The sequence below is a fragment of the Natrix helvetica genome, assembly GCF_964273705.1.
Source record: "Natrix helvetica genome assembly, chromosome: 4".
Taxonomy (NCBI): Eukaryota; Metazoa; Chordata; class Lepidosauria; order Squamata; family Natricidae; genus Natrix; species Natrix helvetica.
The window spans coordinates 121,386,621-121,412,926 of NC_138550.1; the positions used below are offsets into that span (position 1 = coordinate 121,386,621).

Below are 26,306 nucleotides of genomic sequence, written 5' to 3' on the forward strand. Positions count from 1 at the left end.
TCAATGCCATCCTTCCAACATTGGGCCAAGAGACCAAAAACAAAAATGGTTTTGCTTGTAATCTACTGAGAGCAAAGAATCAAACGGCACCTGTCACAGGACAGCGAAAGCCTTTATTTAATAGCAGTAAAATATTCAGTTAACACTATTTCCAAACCACAATTAAATTATACAAGAGCAGCAATCTCTCTGGAAGTTCTGTACTCCATATTGTACAAATATATAATTTCATAAAGGTTAAAGCACCCCAAACATAGGGGTAAATTTGCTCTGTACAGTAGTTTCTCAACTGCTTTTGAAATGTAGACACTTCCTTCTAGCGTTTTCTACGACAGCATAGACCCAGGCACACGTCTTTCCTTTGTAATGTCATGTAGTGCAGAGCACTTCTTTGTGTGGGGATAAGGACTCTGTGGCCTTCCCAGGGTTGAACTACAGCTCCCATCATTCTTGACCGCTCAACATGCGACCAGGGCTGAAGTCCAACAATATTCAGACAACCACTAGTCCCTTATCATATATTAGTGCACTCCAGGGTTTTAATAAAATAAATACCTTTTTAAGTTCAAATTAATTTTTTAAAGATTTAAATGGCTCTTAATTCCTTAAAGATAGCATATTAATAAAACTTAAAAGAGAAAATTTAAAACACTGCACTAAATAGGAAAAGACATTGCTAAGTGATGTTATGCATTTATCCAATTTTAATTAACTAGTAGTAGTTTGATGCAGAGTAAAAAATAAAATTATAAATGAATTATCTATGATCCTGTATTTTATTAATTAATGGAATGCTGTCTTAAGGAAGTTGACTAATTCTTCCCCTAAGTGTCATGCTCTTCTCATGCTTTAAGCCATAGAGTATTATAAGTCACAGATGATCGTTTGTTACTGGGTTGAGAAGGAATGCCATGTTTTTCACTATATGCTACTATAATTATTATTCACCAAAGAGAAAGTCAAAACTCAAAGGCATTTTTGTTTCCCATTTAACCTATAATTGATGTTTAGTTCACAAATATGGGTAGCAATCTCCTCGTCTTTCCCAAGTACAGCACCAGTGATTATGGGCAAATACAACTCGCATTCTAGGGAGAATGCCAAAAAACCCAACACTCCCAACAGCTTGAGCTTTGCTGTAGCAGGAGCACCAGCGTCCTATTCAATTGCAACCTTTCAAGTTTTTAATTTTTTTCTAAGAATATAGGCATAAAGAAAACACTGAAAACTGATTTAAGACTTGTGTTAGCCTCGGGATTTCCAATGCATTTTAATAAATATCAGGCAAGTTGAAGTAGGTTCTGTCCCAGTAGTTCCCAGAATAAATCCAGTCATGTCCGCCAGTGTAAGGGTTAGGACCTTGATGAAACCACCTGAAAGAGAGAAACTGCTTAAGGAAAGAAAACTGGTGTATATTCTTATTTATGAGAAAATTTAAACTGCCATAGGTCCTGAATAACCAGAAAATTCAGTAAATAATTGTCATCCTGATCCTTAGCTTCCTGAGCTACTTATTGCTATTGATCTGTTGAAACAAAAGTAAGGGAAAATGCAAAGGAAAGCTTTGTATTTTCCCTTACTTTTGTTTCAACAGATCAATAGTGGCATGAGTGGCATTTCCTTTGAATGAAAACATGCAAATGAATTAACAATGCACTGTGGTAAAGATAAAAGGCCTTTGGGCTAGTCCTCAGTTAATAACTGCCTTGGATAAGTGACAACAATAATAAACTGCAATAAAAAATAATTTTCCAATGAAAGTAGGCATTTACAACAAAAGCTTTCAGTGTCAATTTCAGGCGCAGCAGAGGCCAAAGGCTTCTAATGAACTAATTAAGTTCAAAGAGCTGAGCTTGTTAACTTTGGGTTAGTGCTGTTGTGGGAAGCCTGGACAGTGAAGAAAAGTAGCCGAGGAAAAGATAGCTTGTTTAATGTCTATGGAGATTCTCAACCATCTAGGTCATGGTTGTCCCAAAGGTGCTTTTTTCCAAGAGGCAACAGCGTGTTTTTCTTTGAAGATGCTTCCCTTCTCATCCAAGAAGCTTCTTCAGCTCTGACTGGATGGTGGGGAGGATTTATATTCCTTGCAGTCAGCTGGTCATTTGCATTCTTTTAGCAAGTCACTGAGACCACTTGGAGTTTTATCTGTGTCCTCGGGGTCACCCAAGGAGTGCAAATGGGTGTGGAGCCTTCTTGGAACGGCCTCTCGAAAAAAGCACCTTTGGGATAGCTTGTTTAAGCAATCTCTCTGCCTGAGGAGGAAATAATAAACAAATAAACAAAAAACCCAAATAGAAAAATAGGCACAGGTCACTGTATCAGAAAATTTAAATCTAAATGAAACAATCTTTCCAGAGCGTCTCAGTCACATGTTCACTTGATCACCACTTTGCTTAATAACGGAATTTTAGGAACCAACTGAAATCACTAAATGAGGACTACTTGTATTTTATCAACTGGTAAGGAACATGGATATATTGGCAAAAATGCTGTTGTGGAAGAAACTTTCCCTTGGGAGTGCTGATGTTACTTTTTCTTCTTAACCACACACTTATCCAAAGAGCTGGTAGGGCAGGAAAATAACAGCTTTGAGGCCAGAAAAGAATTTTGGTAGCTGCCTGAAAAAGCCCATCTCTTCTCTTATCCCCCTTGAATTGTGCCAGATATGGGACTAACTAGTGAATTTTAAGCTAGTGATTCAGTGGAAACGAAAGAAGTGAGTTTCTTCTCACATTGTGAGAACAGAATCTGGTTTCAATTAAAAAAAATGTATCCATTATTAAATAGAGAACCTGATAGGACAACAAAGATAATCCTCAGAAGAAACAGTAGAAAGACTAGTTGATCAGCAAAGAAAAAAACTTCACAATAATCTCAGCTGAATGGGAAACAAATACATTTGATAAAAGGAACTTTATTCATACTTATGGCATCACTTGTTATTTTTAGGCATTGCAAATAATTTTAAGTCTTCAATGCAAATCCAAACATGTCAGTATAGTAACAAAAATAATTTTAGAAGAGTCTGGACCACTGACTGACTTTTAGGAAAAGCAAAACATAATACACTGAATTTAACAAAGTATTAATAAACAGCTAAACCTGTCAAGAGAAATTCATGCCAACTTTTTTAATATGGCAGGCTTTTAAAAAATATGAAGGCGACGTCAGAAAGGCACATAAAGCTAATAAATTGAAATTAGGTTCTGACATGGAAATAAAAAAAAAACTAGAGGTAAAAAAATATTTAAGAGTGTTTATAATAAATTGCTAACTTATAAAACAGTCTAAATAAAATAAAAAGAAGCCATGCATTCAGCAACTGTATTCAAATCCTCATCTGAGGAGAAATTTAGATTCCGACCTTATTTCCTGATAAGCCTATTTAAACTTTCAGGATGAAAACAGGACCTGCAAGTGTGCCTATAGTCTTCTTGGTGCCAGGGGAACTGAAGCACCAATATCAACAACTACTGTGGTTGTAACGTGCTGCTTCAGCAAGCTTTCCCCCCCCCCCCCCCCATTTCCAAGCCGGAGACCGTTTGCTCCAAGCAGCAGTACTGCATGTAATATACCCAGCATACCATATTACGGACTGAAAGAAAGGAATAATCTTCCAGGCTGTTTCCAATATCTTTGTATAATAGATATGCTCTGCGGCATGATGGAGGATTAAGAAATACCTTAAAAAACACCTTGTTGAAGTCACAGCAATACACTTCATAATAATGAATAACATACATTTATTTACTTATTAAATAAATTTATATGGCCACCTAATTCATACACGGTGACTCTAAACTTTGAAGTTTATTTAATACAAAGAAGTAAAGTTTGTATGAATATACATACTAAGGAGTAAGTGTGCACTGGAATAAGCAGGGCTTTTGGAAACCTTAAAATGATAAGGCCATTAAACTGGTTGGCAGATGAGGGCATGAACTTTGATTCCCGTCTTCCAGCCCACTTTCTTTAGAATGCCTGGCCCTTTGCTGGAGATGACAAGAGAAACCCACAGCACAATCAAGTAGTCATGTTTTTGTGGAAATCAACAATGAATCATTGTTTTAATCGCCCCCTGATTCATTGTAATGACGACGAACTTGTGTCCAAGCCTGAATTATATCATGCACTACTAAGAGTAGCACAAAGGCCACATTTTTGAAAATCGCGATGAATGCTTCTCTTCACCAAAGTAAAAACCTAAGAGCATCTTCCACTGTAAAGGCAAAGGAAAGAAGCTAATTCCAAAATAAATGTTGAGTGGTAAGCATGGCACTGAAATGCTTAAAAAAGCATCTTTGCCATATGTATGATGTTACTTTCAGTTGTTTTGCAGTTAAAACTATTAATCCCAGCCAGGATTATCCTGATACATCAGCACCGTCTGCAAGCAGTTAAAAGGCTGCTAAAAGGATTGAAGGGAAAACAATATCACCTCCAAGTCCAATTTGAAGCCGCTTCAAAAATGGAACATAGGAAAATATTTGAAAAAAAAGATGAATGGTCCCTCTTTGGTTGCCTATAAATATACTATTTTTTCTTATTTTACATGGATCAATATATTTCATACATGGGGGTTTACAAGATCACTCTATGACTTTATCCTTGTAACATCTCTGCAGAAATAGATTTAAGTTTCTGATTTTAAACATTATGTGATTCTCCTCGATTTCTGGAGAAGATTCAGATACTGTTTTGCAACGTTTTCTATACCCTATTGCACAGAGGAAACACTAAGAGCTATCAATCTGGTAACAACCCTAAACCAGATCTGAATAAAATGCAACCTGATTGAAATATTTTATAATCTACTTTATCCATAGCAGCAATATTAGAGCAAAGGCACGAGCAAATGTTAATTGCATAATTATTTTTTTAAATAAATCTTAAACTGTTGATATTGTGAAAAATGTACAGATGATCCTTGCTTAAAGACTGCCTCATTCAACAACTGCTTGAAGTTACAACAGTGATGAAAAAACAATTTTATGACCCATGGTCAAATTTATGTCCCTTGCTGCATCCTCAGACAAGTATGACCATTACAGTCACTGTGAGTGTCCTGTTGCTTTTCTACCTCTCCTTGCGGTGGATGGACTGGAGAGGAAGGTATTACAAGAGAGTAAGCAGGCACACAATGGGGAATGCACTGGGCGGTTTGTATAGTGTGCTAGTGCCTGCCGACTCTTACCACATTTCTTTCTATGTGAATTGTTTGTCTGCCTGTAATGTCTTCCTTTCTGATGAATGCTAATGCAAACATTAATTCTCTTCTTGCTAATTCTCCCAGTGCAGGGAGTGGTTAGGAGGCATACAAAGGACAAAGACAAAAGTGTGAAACTAACTTGTAAGCTTTGAACAGGAACATGCGGTCAGGGGAGGAAGGGGAGGCAGAGCCGCACCGCTCTCATGATGAAAATTTTTTTAAAAAGGGAAAGGGGAAAAGGGAAAAGGCGCTGAGGAGCCTTCTGCACACGTGGTCGGGAATGGGACCGCTCCGTGGTCCCCTTCATGTTGACTCAGGAGTCAGGAAGGAGGGGAATGGGACCACGTGTGCAGGAGGCTCCTCTAGCCTCAGCCTTCCTCCTGCGCACGTCCCATTCCCCGCCTTCCTAAGTCAACATGAAGGGGACCGCGGAGCGCGCTCCGCGGCCCCCTTCATGTTGACTTAGGAAGGCGGGGAATGGGACGTGCGTAGGAGGGAGGCTGGAGGGATCGCGGAGGAGGGATCGCGGAGCGCGCGCTGCGGTCCCGTGGAGCGCGCGCCGCAGTCCCCTTCATGTTGACTTAGGAAGGCGGGGAATGGGACGTGCGTAGGAGGGAGGCTGGAGGGATCGCAGAGGGATCGCGGAGCGCGCGCTGCGGTCCCGCGGAGCGCGCGCCGCAGTCCCCTTCATGTTGACTCAGGAGTCAGGAAGGAGGGGAATTCCCCTCCTTCCTGACTCCTGAGTTAACATGAAGGGAATCGCGGAGCGTGCTCCGCGATCCCCTTCATGTTGACTTAGGAAGGCGGGGAATGGGACGTGCGCAGGAGGGAGGCTGACGTGGTTCCATTCTTCTCCTTCCTGAGTCAACATGAAGGGGACCGTGGCTCACGTTGTCACCAGCCTCACCAGCCGTAAAGCTCACTGCACGTCACTGGCTTTGAACCATATTGCTGGGGTGAGTATTGAAAGGGCATGGTAATGGGGGAAAAGCAAGCATGGTCTGGTCGCTTAATATCCCACTTAGTGATTGTTTCACTTAACAATAGGACTGCTGATCCCAACTGTGGTTGCTCAATTCGGACTACCTGTACTTCAGATGCTTAAATATAATATTTAATAAAGGGTGATAGAGAGATTCAGAAGTGCCCCTTCCAAATACATCATGGACTGAATGCAGAATAAGTTTCCCAATAGAAAGCTCTTAAAGTGGTAGCCGAATTTGTTATTTTAAGCAGTACATTATGTAAGCAGATAGTCTAGTTACCCCCCATAACCACAAAGTAATTACAAATTAAAATTAAAATTTTAATTTGTATGATTGTGTACACTTACATCACACCAACTGTCCAAACTCAATCTTACTTAATGGATTTCACAATCAAATGGCAATGAAATTCAACTTTTCTCCACTGCATCTGAAACCCATTAACCTGAGTTCCAATAAATTTAGGTTTTCCAATATTTTCTTAAGTTCTTGAGTAATTTCACTAATAAGTGATTGCATACTGCTAACCAAAAAGCAAACTCTTTTCCTGAAAAATAAGAAGGTAATGCCAAATCCAAACCTTTCGAAAGCATGAAACAAGTTATTATATCAAGAAGCTCTGAATCAAAGGAACAGAATATTGACCAGTTATTATTGTACAATGTTTAAGATACCACATGAGTGAATATTGCCATTTTTTAAGAATAATAATTCTAAGAGCACAGCAACTCGCAAGCAATTAATCTCTCAATGGTAATGTTAAACAATGGTAATATTAAGCAAATTTAGGCAAGAGGCTAAATTCAAAGCAATTTTGTCCATTATCTTATCATGAACATAATTTTCTGTTTACTAACCTCGTGTTCCAGTCTTCCTCTGATTTAGACCTGTTTTTACGAGCAGCTCTTTGCTTTTCTTCAAGCCTTTTCTTTTCTTCACTGGCTACATCTACCAAAAGTTTTTTTTTTTAAAGGTGGGGGGCGGGGGGAACACAGGATGTATCAAATTATAATCTATTGAAATAATATTTAAGTGGCAGTAATGTATAAATTTAGTAATAATGATCATTCATATTTTTTCATTAGTATAATTTATATAATTTCTGAGTATTTTCACAAAGTTTATTAAGTAGCTGATTAACAATAAATTAACCCTTTTAACTTCCAGCTCCAAATAAATGAGTTGGCTAATTTGTAATATTAGGTATTTACTTCTCCTCTTCTCTTTTCAAGAATAACTTTTTTCCTTTATATATTTACAATATTTTGTACAATATGCATATTTATTTATATAAAAGCAATACTTTAACAGCATTGTTACAAAAAAAATCAATCACTCCCCAATTAAAAAAAAACTTTTTTCTGTTTTCATGAGAAAGGCAAGCTACAGCAATGTTTCTCAAATTTAGCATCTTGCCTAAAAAGTTGAACTCATCTTAAAATTGCAAAGTTTGAGAAATACTGAGCTAAATTTCCCCAAGACCCGCAACACTATCATTTATATAGAATAAAAACAGACAAACAAACTGCCTTATTGATTCTGGCCTGGAGAGACCTAATGCAAATATTTTTAAATAAGGTTTGATGTATTTCCCAATTAAAACTAGACACAGAGTTACTGCAAATTCTTTGCAGGGAATTGGTAATAAGCATTAAAAAAAAGCAAAGCAGTTGTGTCTTTTTCCAGGTTTATGAAGTTACTTCAGAAGTTGCTTCCAGCTTCCTCTATCAAATGCATGTATGGGGAAACAGATAGGAGCCGCTATGTAAATTCAAATAGATGTGGCTGTTTTGAAAAGAAGAGCCTTGTGTTCCAAAGCACAATCTTACTGCATTACTTTTTTATTCACTAACGTATGTATCAACAAGTTGTTTTGTAAAAGAAGATTGCCACAATAGACTTAAATATTTCAACGTTCTTTTGTCAAGAAACTTTAAACCCAGACTATTGAGTTACCTATTTCACCATTTTCCATAGCTCTTACATCTGGCCTTAGCCTGCAGTCAGTTTTAGGAATAACACTTTCCATTTCCTGATCCAATTCATTCAACATCATAGCAAAAGTAGTAAAGTTGTACATCTAAAAACAAAACAAATGGCTTTAGAATGTTCCATTTATAAAGAAATATTAGTTGTTAATATGTTTGCAGCCTCTAAAGAAAGTATCCAATCAAATTGTTAGGGAATCACTTCGGGACCTTTTTCTATATTAATTACATTAAAGTAGGCTAGAGCAGGGGTTCCCAACTCCTCGGCCGTGGCCCATTATCAGACCATGAGCCATTTGGAACAAGGCTGCAGAAGCAAAGTGCAAGCCTGCACACCCCCACTTGCGTGAGCAGCATGCAAGCATGTGCGCCATTTGCCTGAGTGATGGGTACCTGTTTCCACCAGTCATGCAAATGGAACTGCGTGACTGCTTGCCCGCCACTCGCATGGAACCATCCCATTCTCTCCCCCCCCCACTGGTCCGCAAAACCAGAAAGGTTCCTCTGGGCTGGAGGAAGGAAGAAGGTCCTTGTTTATTTGTTTATATTCCACTTTATTATTTTTACAAATAACTCAAGGTGGCAAACATAACCAACATACTTTCTTCCTCTTATTTTCCCCTCAACAACAACTCTATGAGGTGAACTGGGCTGAGAATGACCAGCCCAAGGTCACCCAGCTGGCTTTCATGGCTAAGGTGGGACTTGAACTCATGGTCTTTGACTTTGTAGACTGATGCCTTAATCACTACACCAAACTGGCTCTCTATTTCTATATATCCAAAATATGCAAACAAAATCAAAGTTATTGAAGAGGCACTTGAACCATAGAAAAAGACAAATCAGAAGCTGGTAGCAGGCATTTACTGGAATCGAGGTGCCCTCTTTAAAGAAAAAGTGGTTGGGATGTTAACTGTTTTCAATTTGGAGAAAGAGTTTTTTTGTATGCAATAGAACCCAAAGAAAGTATCTTCCCATTTAATCCCTAATTTTATTTATCTTCCAGGAAACTTTTTGGAATTTGGCAACACAATTTAGGGAGCTCTAACAATAAGGTTCAAAGGTAACCCCCGGACTTCACACAAACGAAGAAGAATGAGCTTTCCTGCATAAGCTATGTTTCAATTCTCAATGTTAAAAAAGTAGAATCATAACTAGTATTAAGAGGAAAGAAAAATAATTCAAGTGATAAACTTCAGGCAAGAAGGCTACTAATGCAACTCTGTTAGTCACTGCTCCCATTAAATAAACTAATTATGTTTAGGTAAAAGGTTTACTCCCCCCACCACAACTTTCTTCACTGTGTAATTTCCGACAGCAAGACTGACAAAAATGTAGACCAATGTTTCTCAACCGTGGCAACTTAAGTGGTTTGGACTTCATCTTTCAAAATTCCTTAGCCAGCTTGCTATATAAATTATATTAAACATATAAATTGGCCAAGGTTGAAAAACACTAATGTATATCATTGAATTCAAGGCTCCTCTTACCTGTGTTGAGTTTGAAGGCCTTGGAGCTATTTTCCACAACAACACACTTCCAGGAATCACACACATACTTTCACATTCTGGCAAGGGCATCTCATCCGGCTCATCAGAATTGCCTGTCTACAACGTAGTGTGAAAACCAGCACATTACACCCAGAACTAACATTTTAATGCAGCTCTGTAAACATAATGCAACCGTATAAAACCTTATAAACAACCGTATAAAAAAGGTAAACGTTTTCTGTGTCAAGTTGTGTCTGATTCTAAGGATTGGTGCTCATTTCAGATTCCTAGCAGAGGAAACTAGTGTCGTCCGATGATGCTTCCATGCTCATGTGGCTGGCATGACTATACTGTTACCCTCCTACCGATGTGGTATGTTTTTATCTACTTTGCATCTGCATGCTTTCGAATTATTAGGTTGGCAGAAGCTGCAGCAAGAGTGGGAGCGGCACCCCGTCACATGGTGCTTGGGTCTCTAATTGCCAACCTTCTGCTCGATAAGCCCAGCACCTTAACCACTAGGTCACCATGCCCTATATCAGGGGTCTCCAACCTTGGCAACTTTAAGCCTGGCAGACTTCAACTCCCAGAATTCCCCAGCCAGCTTTGCTTCTGGGAGTTGAAGTCCGCCAGGCTTAAAGTTAACAAGGTTGGAGACCCCTACCCTATACAACTATATAAATAATTGCTAAAATAACATCTTGAACTTGATGTCTTAATTTTTTTTATAGATACCATGTTTACAATGGCAAACAAACCCTTAGGGAAAATGGAGTAATTAAAATGAATAATTCTGAAGATTTGATAATAAGATCTCCCTTTGTCTGAGGACGCATGTCCCGGTTTAGAGATGTTTCACTGGTTTGGTTGCCGTATTGGATTATTCACTTTGCCTCAATTGGTAAATGCAAAGAAAAGCAAACAGGTTAGCAGAGAAGAAAGGGGCCCTCTTTTCAGTAATCAGGACTAACATCAAGTGGAGGCTTAACATCAAGTCCTTCCTATGGCCAGCAGAAAAAAACCGCTATGGACTGCCCATCAACTAGTTTCTGAAGAAGCCAGAGAAAGATGAGACCCTTCCTTGGTAGTCAACTCAGAAATCAAGAGCAGACGAGGACTTTAAAAAACCAAGAAAGCATATCTACTTCAATAAATTAGATAGCTGGTATGTTCTAACTCAGTGGTGGGATTCAAATTTTTTTGCTATCAGTTCTGTGGGCGTGACATGGCTTGGTGGGCGTGGCAGGGGAAGGATACTGTAAAATCTCCATTCCCACCCCACTCCAGGGGAAAGTTACTGCAAAATTCCCATTTCCACCCGATCAGCTGGGACTTGGGAGGCAGAGAACACATGGGGGCAGGGCTAGTCAGAGGTTATATTTACCAGTTCTCCGAACTATTCAAAATTTCCACTACCGGTTTTCCAGAACTGGTCAGAACCTGCTGAATACCACCTCTGCTCTAACTCCAAGGTTAATATCCCCAAAACATGTTATTTTAAAATATTGCAAAATGCTAGTGGGATATACTTGCTTAATCTGATATAACACAATTGAGAATAACCAACGTATGTTTGTAAATTTCAGCAAATATTTTGCCATGTTCTTCTCCTACTTGAATTTTTTGTTTCTCAAGACTTACTTTCTAAACCTTTTTGTTCTGCAGGTCCCAAACTAGAAATTCCTGTCCTGCCTCATTTGTTTTTGAAGTGTTCAGTTCCTCCCAGGTTTTAAGAAACAGCTTAAAACACCTTTGCTTCAATTAAATTTAATATATGCTGGTATTTGTTTTTTACTTTTTCGGATGGCAGAGCCATATTTATAAATAATTTAGAATAACACTCGGAACTATTAAAATGTTACTAAACAAACCTCAAGGCCTCAAATTCCAAGTACATTGGTTACTCTTTTGTTCATGGACTTTTATGTAATGTGATGAAAATTTTGGTATCATATAACTTATAGAAGAATTGGATATCTTTTTGCAATTACTCATCCATAAAAAATCATGTACATCATCAATACGTCCCTTTCTCAAACAGCCAATTCCCATGGCAAATTATTACAACTAAGAATTTTAAACATGGTTTATGATGTAAGCCATGAGTCACATACATAAAATGCCTGTGTGTATTTAAACATTTTGAGTGTATACTTTTTTTTACCGTCTCCATAAAATGAGAAAACAAACCTATACATTTACCATACTTCATTTATATGAAATATGCAAATTTAAACTCCCTCAGTGATAATTTATATAGTCAAGTTATGGTACATTTAAGCCTTTATAGTGGTATATGAAAAAATGTGGGCCGATGAAACTAGAAAACTTCAAGTTTTTAAAAGAACCTCAACTTTAAATCACTCTCATCAATTGAGCTGTGATATTCCATACCTTTTCTGACTAAATAGTGCTTCAGGACCAAGCACTCTGCTCTTATTGTGGGTATTTTGCTCCAAAACTGTAGCAAGTTTTTATTTAACCATATTTGCCAAAGTACGTAAGAAGAAAAGCATAATATTCCTGTATGTGTTCTTATCCCCTGGAATAAGCAGAAAGGCCATTTGAAGACAACAATAAATGTCTATAGTCTTTCTGTATTTCTTTAGAATATCATTAATGTGACCGATGATGCAGCTAACAAGTGAACTATTCAGGAGCATTTAAAATGAAGACACTCCAAATGGACATAAATAAATACCTGATTTGACTTGAAAACATACTGAAAACAGAATCAGCCAAAAGTGAAACCATTGAAATAAGAAAGACTTAATATGTTCAGCTTTTGGCTAAATTCTACGTTGGTAAATAAGAAATTACCTTTACTTTGAATGATGTCATAATATAAATGCTTGAGGTCTTTTATTTATATCCCATATTTATTATTTTTAACAAATAACTCAAGGTGGTAAACATATCCAACGCATCATCTTCCTTCTATTTCCTTCACAACCACCCAGTAGTTGGGCTGAGAGAGAGTCCAAGGTCACCCAGTTGGTTTTCATGGCCAAGGTGAGTCTTGAACTCAGTTTCTTGCTTATAGCCCAGTGCTTTAACCACTAGATCAAATTGGCTTTTTTCTACATTAGTTGATGAACCCCATAGTGGACTTAATCTGGGACATTTAGAGTACTACAATCCCGTATCGTAAAAAAAAAAACAAAGAAAAAAATGAAACTCACAACTTTTAATGATAACCTATCTTGCAATAATTAATCTATGGCCAAAGCAAATAACATTGCAAATGTAATGGAAATAAAGCCATTTCCTATTTTGAAATATTTCCAAGGGTTTCTAAATTTATAGTTATTAGGTATTAAGCAAGTCATTCAATCCACTAGTTTGAATGACTATCTGAAGTTTAGTAATGTGAATACTAGCATTCCTCTTACCTTTTAAATCTGTTATTGTCTTCAGTTTTTATTTTAATTTTATTGCAGCTCCACAAACGGGGAAAACGTCATTAAATGTCACATGTCAGCAACGTGGTACAGCGAATCTGACACCCGTGTTCTAATCTAATCTGTTTATATTTTACTCTATTGCTCAAAAGTTTTCTTCCTGGCTACTATGTCAAAAAGCCATCCATTCAGTCATTAATTAAAATATTGGCATCAAATTTTCTGGCTTTCATGAAAAATTCCAAACTAGTATGAAGTAGATTTTACAATATATCAAAAGTGGAAAGTAGTCTGATGGCAGTTCACAAGTGAGAAACGTAAGTGAGATGAGTGGAACCATGATGATTATCTGAATTGGCCTATAGTGTGTGTAATAGTCACTGAAATCCCAGAAAAGAAAACTTTTAACATATTTTTTGAGAAAGCATGGAGTTTATGAAATAATTTTCAAAATCATGCATATCTTCCAACAGTTAGTTCAGAACAGAATACTTATTCTTTCAATATTTAAAGAGAAATTACTGTTGCTACTCTATTAATAATACCTTATTGTTTTTCTTCTCTTCTGTGTTTTTCTTGTCATTCTTTTTGTAAGCTTCAAATGTAGTAAGATCAACACTGTACAAACACTCCGTCCATTTTCCGTACAGCGCACAAAGTTTCTTTTTGCTGTCAAAACCCGCGAAAACAGTTAATTTGAGAAACATTAGAGTGTTTTGGATTAGCTAGGTTCCTATTTTGTACCAAAGTTACACGAAGCAGAAGCCACAGAATGTTCTCAATACTATATTTGAACCACATTATCAAACAATATTTATGAAATATTTATTTCTCTCCACATATTTTAGTAATAACTGTTTTTATTTACCTTTTATCTTGAATATGGCCTTCAACTTTGTGTAGTTCTTTTCCAAAAAGGCCACAGGGCTTGAAATTTAGCATGCATTTTTCACCAGTTCTATGAAAGAAATATGAAGCCTCTTAAATATACGACATTATCCTTGAAGTGTATTACTAATGGAACTTTTTAAAAAAAGAAAAAAAAAAACCCCTACTCTCCTGTTCAGCAAGGATATTAGTTTTCTAATCTACTAGTGGTTACTATTTCCTTACAGTGACTTTACTTGTTGTTTATTACCTTGAAATTAAAGTAGTTGTTCTATTAATGTTTAATGTGAAGAAAATTTAACTGTCAAACCAAATAATAAATTTCTAACTTACTTATGATTGGTTATTTCCATATTTCCATATTGCTCAATCCAAAGTTTGCCCACAATAATATTATGTACACAGCATGTAGGATTCGTCCATGTATATGCCTCATTGTGTCTGAGAAGGAAAATAACAAAACCAATTAAGATTCATACAAGGCTTTTAAAATGACCATACAATCTTAAAAATTGCACAAATCAAGATATTAATTTATTATTTCCCATTACAACAGCAAATGTGATACTATCAATCACACACAAATATTTGCTTTGTTTCCCATAGCACAGATAATCCAGGAAATAGCACAGATAATCCAGGAAGAAAAGATCAACTGATAGGAGGAGGTTGTTTTCTTAACATAATATGAATTCCTAAAAACATGGCAATTCAAAATAGTTCAGTTATTTTCAAGCTAAGAACATTACTCTATGTAGTTATCCGCTTGTCAAATATATATTATTAAGGTCAATTTATTATAAGTCACATCAAAAGTGATTTTAATAAAATAGTCACATAATTTACTATTATTTGTGTTCACACAATGGATTAAAATTCCATTCATTCTATGTCTGCATTGCTTGCAATTTCTAATCTAGCCCCAAGATTAATACGGACCAACTTACTCAAGCAGCTTTAGAGTTATTATTCCCCTTGGTTCTGCTTCAACACTTTTTCCCCAAAATTTGAGTTTAGGATAAATGGAACCATGAAATATGAAGTCATTATTCAGTCCTTCAGCATAAAAAGCACTGATTGGTGGATGATGACTAACTTGTTCTGAGATGAGTCTGAATCCGAGATCGTCTCTATACAGTAAAATAAAGTGATAATTAGCAATGTTTATCTACAAAATGGGGTAAACACATATACATTTCCATATCAATTTTTATCACACAAAAATCAAAATTTTAATTATTACTGGAATATTTGAGGGCAAGCTATGTTTTCTTAATATACCAATAGTACTGAACTACACAGAAAAGAAAGATAATGAAAGATAATTCTCAAATGAACACTTTAATTAATCCAACTACTAAATTGGGAGTTAATACTTTAACACTGCATAAACCATAGCAGGTTTATTTTGTCTTTCCACTTCATGTCCAGGAAAAAGTACCTGGAACAGTTTGATAGTGCATTTATTACCTGACAAGTTCATATGTCTCTCCAAGTAGTGGATTGAATGGCTTTCCTGTACGTTCCCACTGAGAGGCTACAGCTGAGACAGCAAAAGCAGCTACACACTGTTGAAAAAGTAGATTTGTTAAGTTATTTCTTTTGACTTTCACTAGAAAAATCTTATTTAATCTGCAGCTTTTGAAACATTAATTCTCATAAAGTCAAATCATTTGACTCATGCTAAACTTCTAATGACTATACAATCAGACATATTCTGGTTCTCTTATATGAAAAAGGTAGTTTTTAAAATATTAAAAATAGGGATTAAATTATTATAACCATTCATTTTTAAGAAGTTAAACAAACCTGCTTAAAGCTAAATTACAGGTTGGATATTCAGTAGCTTCACATTTATAATATCACTGTAAAAATCCCATTTTATTTCTTCAAAAAGCCTTCACATAAATTCATAAGATTTTCTAGAAATAAACAACCCAATTATTTTCCAACTCTTGAGAGAGAAGTACCTTCATTCTTTCAATTGGGTCAGAAAGCAAGCTAGCTTTATGAATTAAGTATGTATGCTCCATGTATTCTGTCAGTCGTTGTAGGAAACTCAGGGGCTCATTAAAAATTACTGGCATAGTGATCTTGGATAGCTCCTAGAAGAAATTTAAAAGCAATATTACAAAGTGCGTGTGAATATTTATAGAGCTATCTCTGAATAGTTTTGGTTTACCATAAAAACAAAGGTAGACTATTGGAAAAAGAAATAAACATGAACCTAAATATAAATTCATACTATTAATTTGAAAAACAGCCAATATTGGCTTGATGAGTATCATATTCAAGTCTAGAGAAAAGAATTGCATTTCCATACTGAATCTGAAGATTGTGATTCTGGATCACTGTACTCTCAATCGGACCTCTTTCACAGGGTTGTTGGAATGATAAAATGGGTAAGCAAGAGAAGAACTATGCATAGCATGAAGGCAAGATAATATATACACCATATTGTAAAACCAAAGTTACACAAGAATGGAAAGATAAAGCCCTTATTAGTCTCTGCTTTACAGTGTCTAAGCAAATATTCTTTAATATGCATTAGCGCAAAGAGTCAATATTGACTAGGTGACTTCACTTAAGTACAGAACCTAATTAATGGACACTATGTACATTTAAAAATCCAAAATATTATTCTATTAATATGCATATAGGATATTTAACATATTCAAACAACCTCCTGGCTGGCAGTACAAATCTACATTTTCTTAGTTAGTCTTAATTCTTGCCTAAAGCTAATGGAAAATGGGAGAAAATGTACAACTGACTGTAATCTCACTCCATCTTTGCAGGAAAACAATGCCTAGTGGGTATATTAACCTTCTGAATAATTCTTCTCTCCTTAGATCTCTTTACCCTACCAATTAGGTTTCCTAAGTTTAAGTGGGCTGAAAATAAAACACTGCAAATTTTATAAACGAGTAAATAAATGGACAAAAAGGATTTAATAATGTGGTGGAATGGGCTAGAAGCTCTCTTTAATGCATTCTATAGGGATAAAAATACATAATAATTTATTTCGGAAATACTGTGATTAAAACATAATGAAACCATAAATAATACACATTTGTAATTAAAAGAAGGCTCTGTTAAAAATCATATTTACCTACCATTCCAATGCACTTTCTCAAGATACTCCAAATACTGAAGTCATTTCTTGAAAACATTGGAGAGGGCAAGCTTGTCCTAGATTGGAGCGGAGGCAAGAAAGCTATTTAATATGCTACCACATTAATTACACAGAATATACTTTATACTATTTAAAATAAATCCTGAACACAGGCCCATGTACCTTTGTACTATAAGCAGGGTTTTAACAACCCCTTTTCTTCCACACCTACTCACTCATGAGGAATAAATTCTCAAACCAGAGCTATGCACCCTATTGTAAAACTTCCAAGTGCTTTGCATGAAGCAAAAAACCCCCCACATCTTTGGTTTTGAGACAAGTGCAGATAACAGATTTGATGTGAGCCTTATTATATATTGGAGCACTGGAGACTGCTTCATATTCCTTATGAATTTCCAGAATTCTCAGTCTCCTGTACTAGCTAGAATTCTAGAAGCTGTTTTATACTATGGGAAGTGGTTCAAGTTTAATTACTTGCTTATAACAATTTCTATCACACTCAGCTCCTAAGAGTCCAGATTGTTTTAGACATAAAAATATTCTAAAAACTTGTAAGTTACAGATGCCAACATATTTTTTGCACTATTGGAGGCTCCCAGTGAACATGTGGTTAAATAACTTAACCTTTTGGCTCCCCATGGCCCAATTTTGGGAAATTTGGGAAGGTCATTAAAGGTTTAAACTAAATGCTTTAAAAAATCTGAGCTTCTTCAAAGCACTAAAACTGTTCCTCACCCCACCCAATTTTGGAATTCAGCCTCTGACACAGTGTGCAAAGCTTTATGGAATAATCCCCCCCCCCCCAAAAAAAAAGGAAAAAGAAAGAAAATTGCCCACTTCTGAAGTAAAACTAAGGATCACCGAGAACTATCTGAGCTTAATGTTGGTTTCCCCAATTTGGTTATAATTTACTGAATTGTAAGATTGGGAAAGTGTGTTAAATTCTTTGCAATCAAATCGTTTCAGTGGTATTTAGTCACAGTGAACATTATTATTAACAGTCAATAATAAGAACTGAATTCTATTATCAGAAAAACTAATTAGTTAGGGTATTACTTGGAACTCTGACACTAGGGAATACTCACTGCTGGGCAAAAATAGTTCTGGATAGCCAACCCTGCCCCCCCCCCCCCAATTTGAGACGACTACATATATGCATAATGCTTTTTTTTCCATACATGTAAGTTTATAAAATCTCCAAAACTAATCTGAAATTGTACAAAAAAAACAAGGACACACATGGTCACTGTTCAATTGTTTCTTGCAAGAGTCACTCCAGAATACAGATGAGCTTTGCAGCATAACTCATCATGCCACTGCAAGGTAACTGCGACTTTCCCCCGTTATAGCTTGAAGCAGAGAAGCCCAGAAAACTAGTTTCATGGAAACCATAATGGTCAGAAAAAAATGAACATGCATATTGTGCAGGCTGTAAAAGTTCTTTATGCCTCTAACTCCTCTTTAGAGAAGCTTCCTTTTTACTTGTCTGTACTGACTGACCTGGACCCAAATGCCTTCAACTTTTTGCAAATGAGAAAACACTGATTTTTTTTTTCATCACTAGAACTTTAAAAGCCCATCACCATACTAATAAACATTAGTGTTTAATCAGGGATATTGCTGTGTACTCCTATGTTCAAATGCTTCATTCTTTAGATAGATAGAACCATTATGAAACTATCTTTCCAAGTGAATTTTATTTATTTAATTTATATGTTGCCCATCTCACCGATAGGATAACTCAAGGTGGATTACAGAACATAAAAAGATAAATAGAAAAGCAATTAAAAATTTAAAACTATGCATATTAAAATTTTAAAACAATGCAATTGAAGCAGAGAAGAATTTGGCGATAATCCCTTATGATTCAGAAGAATAAATTTGCAGAACTAATCTCCAAATCACATTAAATACCATAATCATAGAATCATAGAGTTGGAAGGGACCTTAGTTTTCTAGTCCAGCCTTCTGCCGAGAAACAAACGCTGAATGTCAAGGAAAACAAATAAAAAAAGCAATATTCCATAAGCCAAGCATTCCGAGTATATTAAAAATGTACTGTTACTCTGGTTGAGTAATCAAACAATTTCTAGTCCCAGTCATTGTGGAGACATATCAAACTAGCTGATGCCTACTTTAAACAAAATATTGTCTAAACCGTAATTACTCCAAATCTTGGAAGGGACCACATTATTTAAACTCCAGAATGGCATGCAATGGTCAAATCTCCCACCTCAAAGAAGCCAGGGGGGGGGGGGAAGCGGTAGAGAAGATTTTCTATCATCTCTCTTAGAACTTCCACAATTATCTAAAACAGAAGTGTAATGCTCTGTCCCCCCAATTTTCATTTATTTTCCAAACCCTCCAGTGATATTTTTCTAGACTTCTCAGCTGAAGCTAAGGAAAGTTTAAGAAAAATAGTAACCTTTTATTCCCCTTGCTCCTTCAATTGCATTTCTCTCTTGTAGGGTCCAGCAGAAAACCTCCTTAATCCCACTGACCCACTCCTATTATTTTTACAAAAAATAATTCCCAAGACTTCCTCCTTAAGTTCAATACAATTCAGCTAGCTCCAACCTTCAGCAAATGTCCTCCTTTGGTTGGTTTTTGTCCAATTACTAAAATGATCCTACTTATATTTTACTAGCAACACTACTAAGGAATCACAACAAACAACACCTTATACTGTCTCCTGTATCCTAGATGAGCCCTAGGATCATTCTTAAACTACTCTTAACTCTATTCATTTCTTGTCTGCATGCTTCATTGCAAATGATGCATGTTCAAATTTTCATGATGTCATGTTTTGCATTGAGTAGCATAGGAGAAGCCAAGATGCCAGAAGGAAAAAGCAAATGTGATGGAAAATGTAGGAAGAAGAGTTAGTTCCTGCAACCTTGGATTAGCAAAACAGTTAGACTGCATTAGATTAAATAAAGAAAGAAACATCATCATTCCAAAAGTGAAGACAGAAGTGATCAGTGAATGGTCACTTTTAAGATTGCATAAAATATAGAAATAGTTTTTGGCGTAATTTAGGCATTATCATTCAAAAGAAAAATGTTTTTTTTAATATTATATACCACATAAACTACACGTACAAGGCAGGCCCTTGTTACAGCTGCGTTATTTATGTCCAATCAAACTTTAAGAATTTGACAGACACTGAAAAACCTTTAGCCCTTGAAAAACAGGCTAGGTAGGTAGAATTCATAAAACCTATATTTAAACTGTGGAGTATCTTCTTATGAAAACGTCATCCCCTTCTATTTGGAGGTTCTAACCTACAAATACTATATCTGTGAAAAAAGCAGTAGTCCTTTCACAGGGTAGACCTGTATCCAGTAAACATTTTGATATACTCGAAGACAGACAGGAAGTCCCTTTTATAGGACAAGTCCTTGATCCAGGGTATCTGAAAGAAAATTCACAAGTGAGAGAAATGTTCTCCATTTCAGAAATAAGCTATATGAAGATCATCAGAAAGAAAAATCCTTGCATTTATTTTGAACTGTGGACCCAGCAAAAATTATCTCATTTCTAGGATCAGGGTTTTTAATGTTCCTTATTATTGTGAAGTATAGGACAGTACTTTACAGTTGGATCTTTTTTATTCATGAGAAGATACTATAAAAGGAGCAAAATACTAACAAAATAAATTATTTATAAGTTTTTAGCTGATAAAATACCTTTTATTTTATATCATTTGCTTAGATCTGACTAGTACCAAAACAAATTTTGAACTAAAGGTAATTTGCTAAAACAGAAACCGTGCATTTAAGGAGGGAGAAAATGAAATGTTTTAACTTTTAATGCCTGTTTTAATGTTTTTAACCTTATAGTTATTTTATACTGCTATTTATGACATTGTAAACTGCCCAGATTTGCTTGATAGTGAGGTTGATGGCGTATAAATAAATAAATAAATATGGTAAATAAAATATAAGATTAGTTTAGAGAAGACAAACTACCACAAAACTATGTTTGCTTTTGCAATACAGTAAAGAACACAGATTACTTTACAGTATCACAACCTATAAAAGGGACATGTTGCCTATTTAAAATTAATGCTTCAAAAGTGCTTCAAACTTAATTATTCCAAATATTTTTGGAAGTTCCCCATAACTGTTTCCAAACCATTAAAAATAAGAATTGTGATAAAAAATATTTCAAATTGGCTAGAATGTTTTGGCAAGCTAAATAATATGTTTAGATTATACTAAATTGAGTGGATCAACTTGAACAAAAAGATGGAATATAAAAAAAAGCAAGGGAATGTTAAATTGCTGGTGCTCATGAGAACTGAGCAAAAAACATTCAGTGTGTCAGTTGTAAATTCAAGATCTGGTTTTAGGCGAATCTCTCTCCCTCTTTATACAGGTGAAAATAAAAAAATTAGAATATTGTGCAAAAGTTCATTTATTTCAGTAATGCAACTTAAAAGGTGAAACTAATATATGAGATAGACTCATTACATGCAAAGCAAGATAATTCAAGCCATGATTTGTCATAATTGTGATGATTATGGCTTACAGCTCATGAAAACCCCAAATCCACAATCTCAGAAAATTAGAATATTACATGCAATCAATAAAACAAGGATTGTACATAGAACAATATCGGATCTCTGTAAAGTATAAGAATGCGTACTATGTATTCAGTACTTGGTTTGGGCCCCTTTTGCAGCAATTACTGCCTCAATGTGGCGTGGGATGGAAGCTATCAACCTGTGGCACTCCTGAGGTGTTATGGAAGACCAGGATGCTTCAATAGTGGCATTCAGCTCTTCTGCATTGTTCGGTCTCATGTCTCTCATCTTTCTCTTGGCAATGCCCCATAGATTCTCTATGGGTTTCAGGTCAGGCAAGTTTGCTGGCCAATCAAGCACATTAATCCCACGGTCATTGAACCAGGTTTTGGTGCTTTTGGCAGTGTGGGCAGGTGCCAAGTCCTGCTGGAAAATGAAGTCAGCATCCCCATAAAGCTCGTCTGCGGAAGGAAGCATGAAGTGCTCCAAAATCTCCTGGTGGACGGCTGCGTTGACCTTGGATTTAATGAAGCACAGTGGACCAACACCAGCAGATGACATGGCTCCCCAAATCAACACAGACTGTGGAAACCTCACACTGGACTTCAAGCATCTTGCAGTGTGTGCCTCTCCATTCTTCCTCCATACTCTTAGGTCCTTGGTTTCCAAATGAGATGCAAAAGTTTCTCTCATCAGAAAAGAGGACTTTGGACCACTGAGCAACAGACCAGGTCTGTTTTTCTTTAGCCCAGGTAAGACGCTTCTGACGTTGTTTGTTGTTCAGGAATGGCTTGACAAGAGGTATACGACATTTGAAGCTCATGTCCCGACTCTGTCTGTGTGTGGTGGCTCTTGATGCACTGACTCCAGCCTCAGTCCACTCCTTGTGAAAGTCCCCAACACTTTTGAATGGCCTTTTCCTGACAATCCTCTTCAGGCTGTGGTCATCCCTGCTGCTTGTGCACCTTTTTCTTCCACACTTTTCCCTTCCACATAACTTTCTATTAATGTGCTTTGATACAGCACTTTGGGAACATCCAACTTCTTTTGCAATTACCTTTTGAGGCTTTCCCTCCTTATGGAGGGTGTCAATGGTGGTTTTCTGCACAACTGTCAGGTCAGGAGTCTTTCCCATGATTATGATTCCTATTGAACCAGACTGAGAGACCATTTAAAGGCTCAGGAACCCTTTGCAGGTGTTATGGCTTAATTAGCTGATTAGAGTGGGATACTTTGAGCCTAGAATATTGCACCTTTTCACAATATTCTAATTTTCTGAGATTGTGGATTTGGGGTTTTCATGAGCTATAAGGCATAATCATCACAATTATGAGAAATCACGGCTTGAACTATCTTGCTTTGCATGTAATGAGTCTATCTCATATATTAGTTTCACCTTTTAAGATGCATTACTGAAATAAATGAACTTTTGCACGATATTCTAATTTTTCGAGTTTCACATGTGAGTGTTATTCCCATAAAAATGGGCCTCATCTTTTAAAGGTAAAGGACCAACTTTAATGTTTGGAAGTAGTTCAGAGCATGGAGGGTGGGCATTGGGTGTGATACTATAATGCTGCAAATGGCTGGAAACCATTTGTCATAGCTTTGGGGAAAGTTATAGAGTTGTATACTTGTTTTCTTAGCCTACTTTAAGATCATTTCATGGCTTACACTAAAGTTTTCATGCGCTTTCTGCCTCAAGATGGCAGTGACCATATCATCAGCCATTGGAGTCAAATGGGATCCTGGGTGTGACAGAAAAAGGGATTCAGATACCTCAGATATTTTGGGATGAAAGACTCAATATGTGAAACAGACTATTATTGATTTTTTTTTCATTTACTGAACAGAATCGACTACAAAATGTTGTAATATAGTGTTTTCAAACAAGTTGGTACCTGGTTATTTTTTTCAGGATATTCCATTTCATCCCTTTTATTTTTCCTCTTCAACTGTCAAAAAGCTGTGGCCATTAAGCAGTGGGGTTTAGTTGCTTTCCCCCCCCTTTTCTGCCAACTTTGGAAATCTTCATTTCTTCTGTTTGACTCATGCTCTTCAGGTCTCGATGGTAATGCTACTCCAAGAATACACTTCTTAGTGCATGCCAAAAAGGCAAACTTCTAGTCTGGATCAAAATTAGGAATTTTGAATAAAAATTCCCTTTGGAAATAGTGAAGTTGGTAAGAATGTTTCTCATCAAGTGGAAAGTATTGGTTTTGTTCCTCAGGGTGCACATTAGATCCAGAGCAGTAGCTATCAATGTTGGTCATACTTTTGGTTTTGCAAATATTCCTGGTATTCTTAGCTTCTTCAACCACGTACTTTCAATATTACATATATACAGAAACATAGAACATGAAAACTCTCTCAATAGTTTAGTAATAATCCAAGATTATATCAGTGACCCAGGAGGGTAAAAAAAGCACAGCAAAGCAAATAAATCCTTCTTATGTGAATTTAGCTTTAGCTCCACCATTGTTCATATCCAAGTCTATCTCTATCAGATATTCACAGACAACACTTTCAGGATGTCTTTTCCCTAATTGTGGTTTGTATGGCTATCTACCTCTGCTTGAAATAACAAACTACGGTGCAATTCTTGGTTGAATATGCTTGAAAATCCTGGTCTGCTTTACCATGGCTTGAAATATTTGAACCTAGAATTCTATTTTGATATATTCTCCCTACCTCTTGCTTAACTACAAAAGTGCAGGTTTAAAAAAACTGAAAACTTTGTGGTCCTATTCTTGTTTCTTCTTCAGTATAAGATGATTAAATCTCTCTCTCCCAGTATATCAATTTTTATAGAAAGCAAACTAGTGATGCATAGACAATTACGCAGATAAACATGGAAAATACACACAGTTTTGTCCACACCAAAAATATCTCAAAAATATGCAAGCAAACACATGCTACAAACAAGTATTCTCTCTCTCTCTCTCTCTCTGTATGCCTGCCTATCTATCGAGATACAGATACAACACACACGCACGCACGCACACGGCTTATTCTACCCACTCAACCCCCAACAAAAAAAATCCAAAGCCAAAACAATCTGTACATATAAACTTTTACCTCCCAAAATGAATAAAAAATCCCCCAGCTCCTCAATCTCTAACTTATTCAAAGGCTACATTGACTTTTCCAACTTTGGGGTGTTTAGATACCAGTGGAACAAATGGTAGGAAGCAGTTGAAACCATTGCATTTGTTTGGTTTGTTGTGCAATCTGATTTGCTCAGCAAATCCTTAGCGACAAATCCTGACTTAGAATAACAGCCATTAAAAGTGATTTCTTGCATTTTTTCCATTTCATGCCTCTCTACACCCAGGCCAATCAGGACCAAGCTTTTTCACTCTGATTTTTGTCTTAATCCAGGTCTGAGGTACTTTCGAAGGCTAACTCTGTCTTGTCTTCTAAGCAGAATAGCTTGCTTCCCTATTCATTTCACTCCACAAACATACTGCTTTGGCCCAAGATGCACTTTTCCCCACCTCCAATTCTTCCCTTGAAATAATGTTGAAGAGAAAATCTGTCAATTCATCTGGTGTATGGTGGAGGTTCCCACAGAAAGTGCTGTAATGTACGGGAATTAAAGAAGAGGAAGGCAGAAAGAACCTTATCCATTCTACCGTTAATTTCTGGTCTCACTGACAAATGGCACTCCTTCACAGCAGATAAACAAATAAACCAACTATTTATACCATCAACAAAGCACTTGTGGACAAAGAAAATGTCCACGGGAACAGTAAAAATCCAACTTTCTATTCTTAGGGAGTTCCTAGAGCTGTCCAGATTCAAATTTGGACACTTGAGATAGTAACTAGTCAAAATCACTCAATTTAATAAATTTCACACAATTGTTGAGACAACAGAGTAGGTAGGAAATTATATGATCTCTTATCAAATACAGATATGACAGGCAGTTTTTACACAATCTATAAGGAGAACCAATTTTTAAAAATCTAATATGACATAAATGAGCACTGATAATCATATTAATATTCTATATAGTTTAGCTAGTTTGCTGTACCAGTTAAAGTCCTGGCCTAGAAACCAGGAGACTGGGAGTTCAAGTCCTGCCTTGGGCAAGAAAGCTGGCTGGATGATTTTGGGACAGTGACTCTGTCTCATCCTAACTCATCTCACAGAGTTGCTGCGGGGAAAAGGAGGAAGGAGTATTATGTATGTTTGCCGTCTTCATTATAAATTAATAAAGGTAAGATTAAAAAAATCTGAAAAATAAATGACAGATTTGATTACTTGAGAAGCTGATGCTTAATGTGTTTCTTGGCTTATGCATTCAGTAATTTTGAAATAATATTATCCAATATGGCTTTCCAGGGTCTTTTTGCAATTATTTTTAAAGAAGTGTTTAAAAAAGTTTTACAGTATCTTTTTTTTCTAAGTGGAATCATATACTCCAGTAGGAAAAGTTTCAATTTATAGAATCAGTGTGTATTGTCAGTGTATTGTCTACTCTGGGCTGGTGCCAATACAGCAGATTTTGAGGGTGCTTAAAAATTGTCTTCCCTAACCAAAAATATCACAATAGTTTGAACTCTAAGATTGCGGCCAGATCTCTCTTTTGTATGAAACATAAACAATACTACAGTTGTTGTCATAATAGGTATTTATTACTTTCACCCAAAATATGTTTAGAATTAAAACAAAGTA

General features: G+C 36.3%; 1 protein-coding gene across 4 annotated transcripts in view; it reads right to left on the minus strand.

Moving 5' to 3' along the window:
• Positions 1-93: 93 nt before the first annotated feature.
• The window catches only part of OSBPL1A (oxysterol binding protein like 1A), a 70,793-nt gene continuing 44,580 nt past the window's right edge, over positions 94-26,306 (minus strand). For all 4 annotated transcript variants that reach the window (XM_081952286.1, XM_081952287.1, XM_081952288.1 and 1 more), the window contains 11 exons: positions 17,079-17,154; positions 15,933-16,067; positions 15,433-15,530; positions 14,910-15,092; positions 14,296-14,403; positions 13,943-14,032; positions 13,620-13,743; positions 9,674-9,790; positions 8,152-8,275; positions 7,053-7,143; positions 94-1,373 (listed from right to left, as the gene is read on the minus strand). In XM_081952286.1, the coding sequence (XP_081808412.1) occupies positions 1,271-1,373; positions 7,053-7,143; positions 8,152-8,275; positions 9,674-9,790; positions 13,620-13,743; positions 13,943-14,032; positions 14,296-14,403; positions 14,910-15,092; positions 15,433-15,530; positions 15,933-16,067; positions 17,079-17,154 (1,249 nt within the window). In that variant the 3' untranslated portion in view covers positions 94-1,270. The remainder of the gene's footprint in view (positions 1,374-7,052; positions 7,144-8,151; positions 8,276-9,673; positions 9,791-13,619; positions 13,744-13,942; positions 14,033-14,295; positions 14,404-14,909; positions 15,093-15,432; positions 15,531-15,932; positions 16,068-17,078; positions 17,155-26,306) is intronic.